The 13,268-nt window shown below is 35.9% G+C and overlaps 1 protein-coding gene across 1 annotated transcript in view; it reads right to left on the reverse strand.

The window, feature by feature from the left end:
- C2CD5 (C2 calcium-dependent domain containing 5) overlaps positions 1–13,268 on the reverse strand; it is a gene marked incomplete at its 5' end in the record, with an annotated part of 56,555 nt that overhangs the window by 5,466 nt on the left and 37,821 nt on the right. The window contains 9 exons of the mRNA XM_008938750.1: positions 1,101–1,187; positions 1,895–1,982; positions 2,963–3,052; positions 3,480–3,578; positions 4,263–4,324; positions 7,514–7,577; positions 9,908–10,048; positions 10,359–10,523; positions 11,525–11,711. Coding sequence (XP_008936998.1) covers positions 1,101–1,187; positions 1,895–1,982; positions 2,963–3,052; positions 3,480–3,578; positions 4,263–4,324; positions 7,514–7,577; positions 9,908–10,048; positions 10,359–10,523; positions 11,525–11,711 — 983 coding nt within the window. The remainder of the gene's footprint in view (positions 1–1,100; positions 1,188–1,894; positions 1,983–2,962; positions 3,053–3,479; positions 3,579–4,262; positions 4,325–7,513; positions 7,578–9,907; positions 10,049–10,358; positions 10,524–11,524; positions 11,712–13,268) is intronic.

The raw sequence follows: 13,268 nt of genomic DNA on the forward strand, positions 1-13,268 counted from the left end.
CTGTGTGGGAACTTGCACCCTCCAGGCCTTCTAACAGGACAAAATTAATTCCATTCAGATAATATATGAGCAGATTCAAGTAGTACAAGACAACAACTTTCTTAAAAAAAAAATTTGAGTAAAATAGGAGAAAAAATACCTTCTATATATAGCATACTGTGTACTTTGATAGTACATAATAAAGTGGTATAATTAACTTTACTAAATCTGTCTTGCAAATTCTAATATGATCATTTACTACGGGCCATAACTGTGTAAGGTTGTATACAAATATTTTTAAAATAACAATTTTACAAAGGAGTACGTAAAATTTATTCATATATTAAATAAGCTGCTATACAAACGTTACTACAGCAAAACCTCAAGTCTGCTTGTGAAGAAATGACAGATGAAATAATTATCTAGTTGAAAGCCTCTAAAGTGATGCACAGTGCAAATCAGCCTGTGAAGAGCACCAGGAGAAGTGATACATGTGAACAGGCTACCCTCTACTGGTTGCTGCTCATTATACACTGAGCACAGTCTAGTCAGAGCAAAAAAGACCAGTCAAAAATTTCTGGAGAGCTCCTTTTTTTGAAAATGAAAGGCTAACAATATCATAATGTGACCAATTACAAGTTAAGCACACAAATGCATTAATAAAAAAACAAAACCAAAAAAATCCATCTGAACCAGTAAGAATATTATTGTTGAAACTAAACTGACCTCCAGAAATACAGGCAAATGTGGCAGGCACCCTTCTTTATACAACTTATGTAATGGGCAAAAAAGGGAGCTCTCTAATACCTCAGTAAAACAATAATTCACAGATACTAAATTTCCTATCACTAGCCATTTTGGTGGGTAGACAATCCAACAATGGAGAAGGAAGTAAAGACAGCAGCTTCCAGTGAATGACAACCTCCTTTTTAATACACTCAGAGAAGAACTGTGATAACTGTTCCTGAAATGCAGCTCTACCTCAGGTAAAATCCATTATGCTGAGGTAGTGAAGAGTATTTAAAGCATGTGAAAGTACAGTTACTTTAGAGCTACTGCAACAATGACAGAGAACAACTCAAAATCAGTAAATGAGTTCAGCATTCTTACATTTAACTGACCTTTAGCTGGTGAGAATGGTTGAGAAGCAAGGGGATCAGAGCAAAGTTCCAGTGGAAATTGTAGCTGTTCTTCATTATCTGTAGATGCTTCAACAAAGAAAATAAACCCAAATGATAATTAACACCCAAAACAAGATTTGACAGTAATAATAAGCACTACTAATTCCATTCAGTCAGGTCTGACTGGAACAGATTTTCAAAGTTCTGTCTGAATTCCCACATCCAGATTGCAGACCCACATTTCTAGTGTAAGGCGGTGCTTCGTTAGCAAGATGACATATGCAGATTGCAGCCATAATACTACATGCTTCACTCATCTCCAAAAATGTTACTGACCTACTTAACAGTTCCAGGGAGTTTTTCTGAATTATTATGAATAACTTATTTGCTGCCTCCTTGAAGTTAGGGCAAAATCTGCTACTTAAAAGAAGAAGTATTCTCTAATGACTTACACCCCGTATTTCAAAATACAGTGTAACAGATGCTGACATTTCCATTAACTCTTTAGAGAAAAAATATTCAAAGAAGATGGTACCTGGAATAAGGAAATACCGAACATGTTTTCATGTTACTTTACACTTCTTGATTATGTAAAGCAAACCTAATACTTGGTAAGTAAGTCATCTTGCAGGAGGTCACATATATGAACTCTAAAAACCTCTGTATTTTGACTTTATGATTCTATAGACCTTCCCTGTAAACATGTGCATGTAACTGAAAATGAAAATGCACACTAATTAGGTACTGAGAGAAAAAAAAAAATCTGTTATCTTGACATGTCTCACAACATTTACCTCTTTGCTGTGATTTTTCTGCAGGTGCTTTGTTGGCTTGTAATGCTTGGTTTTTGTCAAATGTAATTGCAACAGCTGTGACTGCAATCTGCCAATCAAAAATATATGGCATATTAGGAAACTTAATCTCTTGTGCAATCTGCAAAAAAATAATTTTGTAAACAAGCCAGCTTCTTCCATAGAAAAACAGGGGAGGAAAAGAAAACCATCTAACTAGACACATTAAAAACCCTTCACAGCAGAGCACAGAAGGTAATACTAAGGTGTGGTGGTAGAGCATACAACTGACAGTGTCTGCCCCACATTTATGATTTGGTTCATTAGTTCTTTCCTCCTTCTTTGGTGAACTGACATAAAAAAGAATCATAAAAACTCATTTGTAAGAGAAAGAAAGAGAAGTTTAACTGAATGTAAAAATGATGCTATGCTTCTAAAGAAAAACTTTCCTTACAAATAATGAAGCTTATTGCATCGTCTTGAAACAGCAAGGAAAAATTAGACAACTATAATGACAGCATACTTTTAAAAAGTAGTGTGCCATATTCCTGCAGTGCATGTGGTAACATATTTAAATGGATATAGAATCATAGAATGTTTTGGGTTGGAAAGGACCTTAAAGATCACCTAGTTCCAAACCCCCTGCAGTGAGTGGGTAGGGACACCTCTCACTAGACCACATTGCTCACAGCTGCATCCAACCTGGTTCCAAACACATCCAGTGATGGAGCACCCACAGCTTCCCTGGGCAACCTGTTCCAGCACCTCACCATACTCACAGTGAAGAAATATCTAGTCAGGGCTTTTTGTTTCCCCTCTAACTAAAAAGATACACACTGTTAAGATGCACTGTGCTCAGGAAATGTCAGAGTCCCCTGATTCTCAAAACTGGTGAACTCAACAGGACATCCTTTTTCTTCACCAAACACTATGGCCTTAGGTTTTACTTCAGAATTCACCAGACATGCTAGTATATCAAATCCTAGCCTAGTTTACTGAGCACTAGATGTTAGTTAAAGACCAAAACTGGCATGTCTACATGCTGAAAGTCAAAAGAAGCAATTTACTTACCTGAACTATTTCATCCTCTGGTAAAGCAACTGTAAAATTTACATGACATAAGCAGCAGGGAACCATAGATCGTAGTTTAAAATACAAGCTCTGTTGAAGACAAAACGTTGTTCATGTTACTCTACAAAATTTATGGTTTATTTCAGAGAAATAAAGGAACAGACTTCTTTTCATAGTAGAAATGATATAATCGTAATAATTTTTTCCTGGAAGAAAAATTACAGGTGTGAAAAGTCATGATAGAATGGAAACTACTGTATAGCAGTCTTTATATTTGTGTTTCTAGGCTACACTACCAGTCTAAGTGCTCATTCAGATCCAAAAAGTTTTGAAATTCTTAATATACTAAGAAGGCTGAATCTATCTTTAGAGGAGCTTACAAACTAAACACAGACTACTAAGACACTTTGTAGTCTAACTCCAAAAAGTAACTATGAAGAAAGTTATTTTCATTATAGCCTGATTTTACTTTGCTACCACTTGAACAATTCAAAAATGTCTGAAATGAGATTCTTACCTTCAACAGATTCTCACAGAGATCATTAAAGTTCTTATTAAGTGTTTGATTCGTTAGGTTAATGTTGCTTAATCTGGACACTCTTACTGCTGTGAACATCTGAATTAGAAACAAAAACACTTTTTTTTTCTCCAATATATGCCTGGATGTTACATAACAACGTAGACAATAATGCAATGTCATATACAGATAGAAAGGGAATCCCTGTCATATTGTTTCAGATTTGAGCTGTGCCTCTGCAAAGCACAATCTTGCAGTGGTCCACTTAGGTGTTAAAGCTTCACTTAGATCTGGTTTCACTCTCTCTACATAAGACTTTACTGTGTTGTAGAGACGTGACCAAAATGTTTAAACTTAGCTATAAAGGGAATTTTGTACTTCTCACCAGATTGGCTTTATCTAATTCTTATTTGTGAGCTTATTAATGTTATCATATTAAGTATTTCACATTAAGTAACAGTCAATAAGTTGTTTCTTTTAAGAGGCTCCAACATCAGGCCAACCTCTTGGAAATGCCCACAACCTTAAAGTTCCTATTTAATGTAATTATTTTCTGATTTTTCTGTTTTTGTACCAGGTTCTCTGTCACACAGCAACATTGAAAAAAAAAACAAAACAACCACAAAGAAACAGGCTCTCATACCCTATTTTAGCAAAATACAATTTTTATCTTTAAGAGTATCCTTTTAATTTATCTTTCAAAATTAGTAATCTCTACACTTATGACAGCATATTTCAACACAATTTGGAAAAAAAGTTTTAATTTTCTTTGAATAACCTTACTTGAATTTCTGGTGTCCAGTTATTTATACCAGGCATAATTTCTGTGTTGCAACTGTAAAAACCTGTAAAAAAAAAATATATTTTGGGAAATTTGTGTTGCACAGTGAAATATAAAGATACTTTCAAAAAAACATACATGACCTCACTTGATGTTCTGCAAGTATTTTCCCTCATGTGTTTTCAAGTATCGAACAATACACTAGAAATAAGATTAATATTCAAAAAACAAAGATGGCATCTGAAAAATCAATGTAACATGTAAAAGAAACACAAACTTTCTGTTAGTCATACCACAGTGAAAAAATGGATAGCAAAGTGTTGTGGAAGCTTGAGTTCCATCTAATTCACTATAGAACTGTTATTCTGAGTATTTCCTTGACTGCCCAGAAGCAAAGCCAGAAATATCATTATGTTGAGGAATGTGATAGAGGCCACAATGGCATGAAATGTGACAGTGACAGCTGCTCCCCATGGAGACTGGGTAGTTACTGTCATTTAATGCTAAGGCTAATTGCTGAGACAAGCTCCCTGACTGCTCCATGGAACCCATAAAACCAGAACTCCCCAATTACCTGGTCCTAAGCAGGGAGAAGCACCCAAAGACATTTTTTAGCTCTGATGAATACAGACTTAAGCATTCTTGCAAGAAGAGCAAACGCCCCAAATCAATTACTGCTCTGTGTAGTTTCTAATAGACAAACTACACACAAACAGGGAAACTTATTACAAAGGTGTGACAGGAAAAGCCAAAAAGGTAACTTTTGACAGCATAGAGATGCTTTGAAGATACTACCTAGACACTACCTACAGTGAAAATATGTAGCACTTACTAACAGAGACTTCAAACTATGAGGAAAAAAAAAAAAAAGTATGACTAAACTAAAGGGTAAGTAAAGTTATAAACACCAAACAGGCAATGCTGAAAATCTGAAAATACAGCTAACTGAACACAACACAAGCCCTGATAGGCCTACATAAATGCACAGAAGCTAGAAAAGAAACAGCATTGCAGAAGGTATAAATATTAACTTTATTTTCTTTCAGAATATCACAAGCAGAAATCTTGTTGAAGATTCAAGTAAGACATAGAAAGAATATGCAGAGATGATAACACAATAGCAGAAAACCATGCAATTCCAGTGTTAGCTGCACTAGTGGAGCTTTCTGCAGCAGTAGAAAACCAGCCCTTTGTTTATTTTCCATCAGAGAATTCACTTTAAACAGAAGGAGATGTTGACCAAACAGACAAATAAAAAATAAGGATTCATATAAGCAACAGGAAGGACAAAAGATGAAAAAAATATCTGGCATTGAATTCTAACTAAATTTACCCCACCACCAGAGGAGAGGACTCTTCAATCTGCAGGTAGTGAGGTGCCTTTAGTGACTAGGATCTACTAATTTGCCTAGTGCAGGTATCAGCATTACTGGCCTGCAGAAACAATTCCACAAAACAGAGTTTGTGGGCAGATGGAGCTGATACCACTTCTCTAAGTAATAGTCATGGCTCAAATGCTGTCAACAAGCATGTAGACAAAAGGCATCTGACTGATACAGTCTACTTTGAACATCAAAAGGCCTTTGATAGGATACTTCACCAAGGACTCTCTAAGAAACTAGTATGTTTGAAGGGTAGAACAGAGTACTGTTCAAAAAAATGCAATTTTCTTGAATAAGATTGGAAAGAAATTCAATGAGGAATAAGAGCTTTGGTGGTAGTAATAGATAACTATGACAAGGATAGCACTGAGCTCAACAGTACTCAAAATAATAAACACTGATATCAGGTATTAGGCAGGAAACAGATACGTGCTCAGCAGAAACATGGGGGAACTCAAAGATAAGAGAGGGAGGACAAGGACAACCAATGTACAGAACAACTCCCATGCAATGCCCAACTACAATAGCCTCTTATCCAAATCCAGGAGTTCCATCAGAGAGAATATGAAGGATACCTATACAATCACAAAAGCCATAGAGAAGACTGACACAAAGCAATGATTCATGGTTCTTCTCAATATAAGAGAAAGGAAGTGGCTGATACAAACCAAGCATACGAAGCTGACTTTTATTTGGTATAGATCCTGATGCAAAAGTCTACAAACACTGAAGACACACAGGGACTCAAAATGCAAACAGCCACACAGAAAAGGTTGTCAAAGGCTACTGTTTTTCAGAGACAGTAACTTTCTTTCAGGATGCTGTTTTAACTGTGAACTGTTAGGATGCTATTCTGTGAGATCTTTTTGTCCTTTCCTTGCTCTTCCATTAATGCAGTAAGTATTCTTGCCTGATTCCTATCAGCAAGCAGACATCGAGTGATTCAGTACACCCCTCCCCATACTGGGATCTTATATAGCTTTTAAATGCAAACAACTAAATGGATATCTCACAAAGTTCTACTGCCAGCAATGCAGGCTCAACACCTGTATTTGTACTGTGAATAAGATGATGTCCTCAAGTCTCATGCTGGAATCTTGAAAATTATTCATTTTAATCAGTTTTATGTTCTCAAGTTGCAACACTTTTTAAAAATACATCTATAAAAAAACCACTGAAGACATTAGAAACTACTCTATTATTTGACTTTATTGCCTTCTACAGAAAATGACCAATATTGACTTGGATAAAAAGGCTGTGGGTGATTTAAGAATTCCAAATAATATTGGACTTTGCTTTTTTTAACAGCAAAGACTAGAAATGCAGTGAACACAAAGACTTAAACTGCCACTACAGTGTGAGACATAGCAAGGAAAATATAAATGCACTTGTTGAACCAGAGTGCTGGAAGGGCAAATCGCTCACCTGAAGTAACATTCTTGGAATACAACATCAATGTGTCATTTATATGGCTACAAATACTTAAAGACCATTCTGTTCTCTGCAATTCTACTTTCATTGACCCTAAAACCCACAGATTAGATATGCAGTTTAAAATCTTCAGAAACTGGTATACTAGTAAAAAAGATCCAATTGTTATATGAGGTGACAACAAATTTGCAAAAAACAGTCCAAGTCTGTCAACTACAACATGCCACACAAATTACTTCAGTTTTCCATAAGCAACAAACCCCATAGATGGCTTAATTACTGTTTTCACAGGTATATCTTGACAGCTTCACACTTCCAAGAATATTTGCACTGTTACTCTTAAACCTTTTTTAAAAAAAAAAAAAAAAAAAAAAAGTCCTATTTTGTAACTTTAAAGTCTATAGTAACTATGAATTAGAAAAATGTGTGTTTAACTATACCAGAAGGTGGTGGAGCATCTGTCAGTAAGGAATGTACATCTTCCACTGCATCTGTATCATCAATCTGGGAAAAAGAATAATGGAAAAAAATCACGTTACTGTTCCAGTGAGAGGTCTCAGAAAGATGTAAAAACTCCGTCATCAAGGGATTTATATCTGGCAGCTGAGCTGAGATTTTAAAAAAGGATTCAATCAACCAGACCTCTGAATCCTAACTAGCAGCCTGTAACACACTCAACACTTGAAAAATAGTTTCCTTAATTAAACTATATTGAAAATACAGCAATGTGCACAGGACACACAAACTGCAGTAGATAAGACAAGAATGATAAAAAGAGAATTTTTAAAACATTGAACAAGGTTCCACACAACAACTTAATACTTCTCCCAGCTGAGGCCCTTTGGCTACTACAGCTCTCATAAGGTCTATATTACACTGAAGCAACCATTCTCTGCCTATTCCAATGACACAAAAATCTTTATAGGACTTTAAAAACCTTGCACAGAATGAACAGCCAAAAATCAAAAAGGAAAAAGTAAATTTGGGGATTATTAGTTTTTCCTGTCCAAATAACCTCTGCTCCATCCAATCTTTACTCCATCCAGTATTCTGCTAGTTTAGATTGGACTGAAACCATATATGCCCTGCTACCTTCTGTAAGTATTTGTCCTGTCTGTAGGTTTTTTCTGCTTCACTGATCTGCAAGAGATCCAAGTTTACCTCTAACTTTCAACATTTTCTTACCAAGTATTTTGGAAATTGTTTACATTTTCACTCCAGTATTACAGGGTTCTCTGTCAAGTACTGTTTCTTCTTCTCCCTCTAAAAGTAAGAGAAGTCTTTTTTTTTTTTTTTTCCCCCCCCAAAAAAAAAAAAAAAAAAAATGCACCCAGCCTTAACTCTCATAATTGCCTTCCTGGAATCTCTTAGCATTTCCACATCACAGGAAATATTTTTAACACTTTTTCTTACATATTTCTGATGAACAATGATTTTACTCTTGCAAGGCCAGTCAAGAGCTTCACTAAAGCTCCTGGAATACTGTTTCAGATATTTAATTTTTTAACAAAAACAGCAGTAAGTGGTTCCACAAATGAAAAGTCCTTTTTTTCTTATAAATAAAGATTCAGCTGCCAAAGCACAGGGGCATATATTCTAGGACCAACACATTGACATAAAACAGTAAGTGGTAGTCCTTCAACATAAAATCTTATTTGCTTTGCTAATTTTAGCAACAATAAGAATAAAAAAACCCAATACACTGGAGTGTACTTATATTTCTCCTTTCCACATGGAGACCTCCTATCCCCCCCAGTGCATGTACTATAGTTAATAAATAAAGCAAAAGAAAGAATTCTCCAGAACTGTAAAGAAGCACTTAACCACTTGCAGTATATAATGCAGTCCTTAACTAGCTGATCTTGGCTTATAACATATCAAGCTTCTTTATGAGGCAATTGGACAGAAAATCTATTCCAAGCTTTTATTATTGTTATATCTTTTCTATTTGACAGCCTTTGGAAGTGAAATGGAGGTCGGGCTAATGTTTTTCTGTTATTTTTCATAAGCTGTCTAGTGAGTCTCTTTATATATTTTAAACCTTACACAATCTTCTGTATTTTACAAAGGCATTCAACCCTTTTTCCATTACTCAAAGGATTTTCTGACTGGCTCATCCACTTCAATACAGTGCCTCAGAAAGCTTCCATCATAACTTTTGTTTTGAGGATACAATTCCAATCCTGTCAGTCTGCACAGATGATATTAAAACAAAAATCTGCTAAGAACAGTTGCGAAAAGCACTTGATGAAAACTGTGCTCAATTCTTTCTAATCTGAGAGTTAACTAGCATCGAAGTTACTTTTAGGGACTTCCCAATTTGCTTACTTTTATCCTACTACACTTATAATGGACTGGAGAGCAAAATTCTGAATATCCAACCAATATGAATATCTAAATGTAACAATAAGCTTTGAAATGGGTAGAATAGAGAAGCTTTTTCTTTGCTAAATATGAAGTGTGACAACACAGAACTTCCATGATTATAAGAATTTACCTAAGTTTTGGATCAGTTGTGACTGCTGCTTGAAGTAGTCAGAAGAGCATTTCTTAACAGTTCTTAGTTTAGTTATTATTCTAGATATTGCTACATGTTCATGAATAGCAGATATAGTCCCTAGGGATAATATAGCTATGCTTTAAGCAAACAGAGCAAGAACAAGAAAAACAATGCTAATTCCAGCATTCAACATCTTCTACTGCTACAAAATGGAAAAATCTATATACAATTTAAAAACTGCCTTTGCAGATGAGTAGGAAGACTTTGCCCCATTTTTTGGTATCTATTTCAGGAAAAGAGAAGTATGAAAATGAGTACTGAAAGCATTTATCACCTCCAAAACAAAAGCATCCTTTTTCCCATGTGAAAGGTCTAGCTCTGTAACTTCATCAGAACTTTCTGACTGAGATCTTAACAACCTGGACCGTTGTCTTGGCTCTGGAATAGGAGACCCAATGATTTCTTCAGGTAGCTCCTAAAAAGGATGTAAAAATGAACAGTTGTTCTATGTAGCTTAGAAATAATTCCAGTTACAAGCAATTTGTTAACAGTTCTAAGAATCAGAGCATTCTGAAAATAAATGAGAAATAAGTACAAACTGATTTGGGTACGTGGCTTAAGAGATCTGAAAATTCCAGCAGGTTCCCAAAATACAGTAAAAACAATCTGTACCTCTATCAAAAAACAATTTATGTTCTGAATGATTCAGTCAACACGAATTCATGGACATACATGGTGTGTATCTGTTTGACTCAGTGCTTTAAGAACATACAAGCTTTACTTACTGGAGGATTAATCTCATAAAGTTCCTTGTTTTTTGCTATTGTATCATTTATTTTCTTTTGCATGTGAGATATATGCTGCTCATAGGTGCCATCATTTGGAGTCTTCCCAGCAATCTGAATGCCACCAGGTGTTGGCAAAGCTGCTAGATACACACCTGTTGCAGACTTTTAAAAAGGTATTAAGAAAAATGACAATTACATAAGCATGTACTTCTAGTATTTTCATATGAAGTATTCCATAATACTTATGCTATATTGGACAGCATTGTGACATGCATATTACAGCAAGAGCTTTTCTCATAATAAGCAAACAGGAGAGAGATCCATTTATGAGAAAAAAAACGCCACTATTCTTCTAAAAAACTCTCTCCTCATGGGTCTTCTCCATGGCAGAGCTCCTAACTTGCTTAAAGTTGCAAAGTATGAATTAAACCACTGCCCTAGTGCATTTTACATAGGCAAGAGATGGTTTCAAGCATTTAGAACTTGGCCAAACCATTTACAGCATCACCAAAGTTGTGACAATGCTGTTTCTATTTACAGGAAACAGATCATGTGCTAGTCAGTATTACCCAAGCATCCTCTTACACTGATGCAGGAAGAAGTGTACTTTGCTCTTCTAACCCTACACAACAGAAAGAGGTTAGAAAATCTTGTTAATGAAGATTTCTTGACTATATCCCATGGCACTTCTCATCTATCATTTATTTCTTCAGTGCCATCAAAGAATAAGCAACAGACCTTTCTCTTGTTGGGAATCAACCAAAGGATCTAGTCAGATACTTAACTGACCTTATTTGTCATGGAACTGTAATGCAACTTGAGGAACAGGGATCTCTTTGACAGAACCTTTAAAGAACACAATTTTCTAAAATTTATGCCACTAAACCATTTAAAGTTTCCTTTTCTCTCATCCCCTTTCTAATAGTTTTGTCCTTTTAAAACTTCTAAAGAGCTTCAAGAAGTCATATTTTCTTTTTCTGGTGCCGAAAGACGGTCTGTCTTGATGTGTCGACAATTAAACACCTTTCAATCAGTTCATTTATTCTTAAAATGACATTTTAATCTCCCTAGTTACTCTGAATTCCACACCACTTGTATGGCATTTCTGTCCAAAAAAGATACTGTAAAAAGCAAAAGAATCCCAAGATTAAAGCTGTACTTACTGCCAACCCCATCAGCATATTTTCACCCACAGTGATCTGGATTCTCAGCCCAAAGAGAGCATTCATTCCTCTCAGCTTCAGTTTGTTCATCAGCTGGGTGTGCACTTCATATTCCATAAATGGCAAGAGATTACTGATTGCTGTTGCATTTGCTTCAGCTTGAGCTTTCTTCTTCAGCCGGCACAACCTGACAATGACACAGACATGCCATCAGCAGACTGACACTTCCAATGGACTGCTGAAGACTGACAAGCTGATCACGGGGCATTTTGATTTTTTTACTGTTTGTTTCATTGTATAATCTAGCAATCAGTGTCTTTTTAATGTACTTTAAAATCCTGTAAAATATTACATTCTCATCAGGAGGATCAAGGCAGCGTGAGGCACTGAGCCACAGTAAGAAAGATTTGGGTTTCACTTTTAACAGGAAACTGTATATTTATAGCAACATAAAAATGGGTAATGTAAAAAGCTTATGTAACAGCAGCACATAACCTCCACCAACATGTAAAAACACCCTATCCAAGCAGAACACAAAACTTACAAAGACTGTACTTTTGTAAATCACTGAATGAATTCATGTCCCCTTTCTGAAAAGATTCTTACAGACTGTTATTAGCAGGAATAACAGGCATCACACAAGGGTTTTGTCAGAATAGTCTGACAGCACCAACTAACTATGCAATGTAAACAAGTTCTCTACAGATTCTAGATAACCATCTACTAGATGTTTGGCTAATATACTAACAACCCTATCATACAGCAGTAACTGTTGAAACTGCCCTGCTCACATTTGTCAAAGTAAATACTGAAGACAAGCAACTTCCCTGCTATTGCAAGTTGTCTGATACTTGTTCAACATCCACCCCCCCCCACTATTTCAAGGGACAGTTACTGCAGCCTTTTCCAGCTAAGCCTCAGAACTGGTGAGGTGTATTCATCTAAATTGTTGCAAGTATAAAAATTAAACAGCAATTCTTTACAAGAACCCCTTCAGACTGTTTTATTTGAAAATTTGTATTTTCAGCTTTTCTTCTACTAAGGCCCCAAATACAAACATCTCTTCCTGTTCCTGCAAACCTCAGGTACGAGCACAGAAGTTACATCTACTGATAGAACTTTAAAAGTTCCTATCAAGGGAATTAAGTTATACAAGGCATACTTCAGAACAATGAAAAAATGGAGTGCTATCACAGCTCAAGCATTAATCAGACTGAAACTATCTTGTTCAACGAGCACAATGTCCCATAGAAATCCCATCTCTGACTACAGTATATTAGTCAGATTCCACTCTTTGGATTTAATCCCATAAACAAATTCAAACTCCACAACAGTGTAATGGCTGCCTACATTCTGTGACAAATTTAGTTCAAAAAGAGCACATGACAACTCTATGTTTTAGTGATATGAACACAGACTTTCTTCTAAAGATCACATTTACCACATCATCAGGAAAACATTTTAATTCACCCGATTGTAACAAGTTCACCTAAAAATCTTCCTAACTATAGTTTCAGGTCTTTTTCTTATTTTCATTTTGGGGGGGGGGGGGGGGGGGGTAGGAATGTTTGGGGAATCATTCCAGAGAAAATGGGACATCTGCAAGTGCTCCAGAGACAGGTCAGGGACCATGTGACTCTGGAAGTCAATCTCCACAGTGGTGCTCAACACAGATGGATGCTCAGAGCTTTATCCAGTCAGGTCTTGAAAACTCCCTCAAAGACAGAGACTCCACAACCTTCCA

This window comes from Merops nubicus, unplaced genomic scaffold, assembly GCF_000691845.1.
Source record: "Merops nubicus isolate BGI_N331 unplaced genomic scaffold, ASM69184v1 scaffold10474, whole genome shotgun sequence".
Taxonomy (NCBI): domain Eukaryota; kingdom Metazoa; phylum Chordata; class Aves; order Coraciiformes; family Meropidae; genus Merops; species Merops nubicus.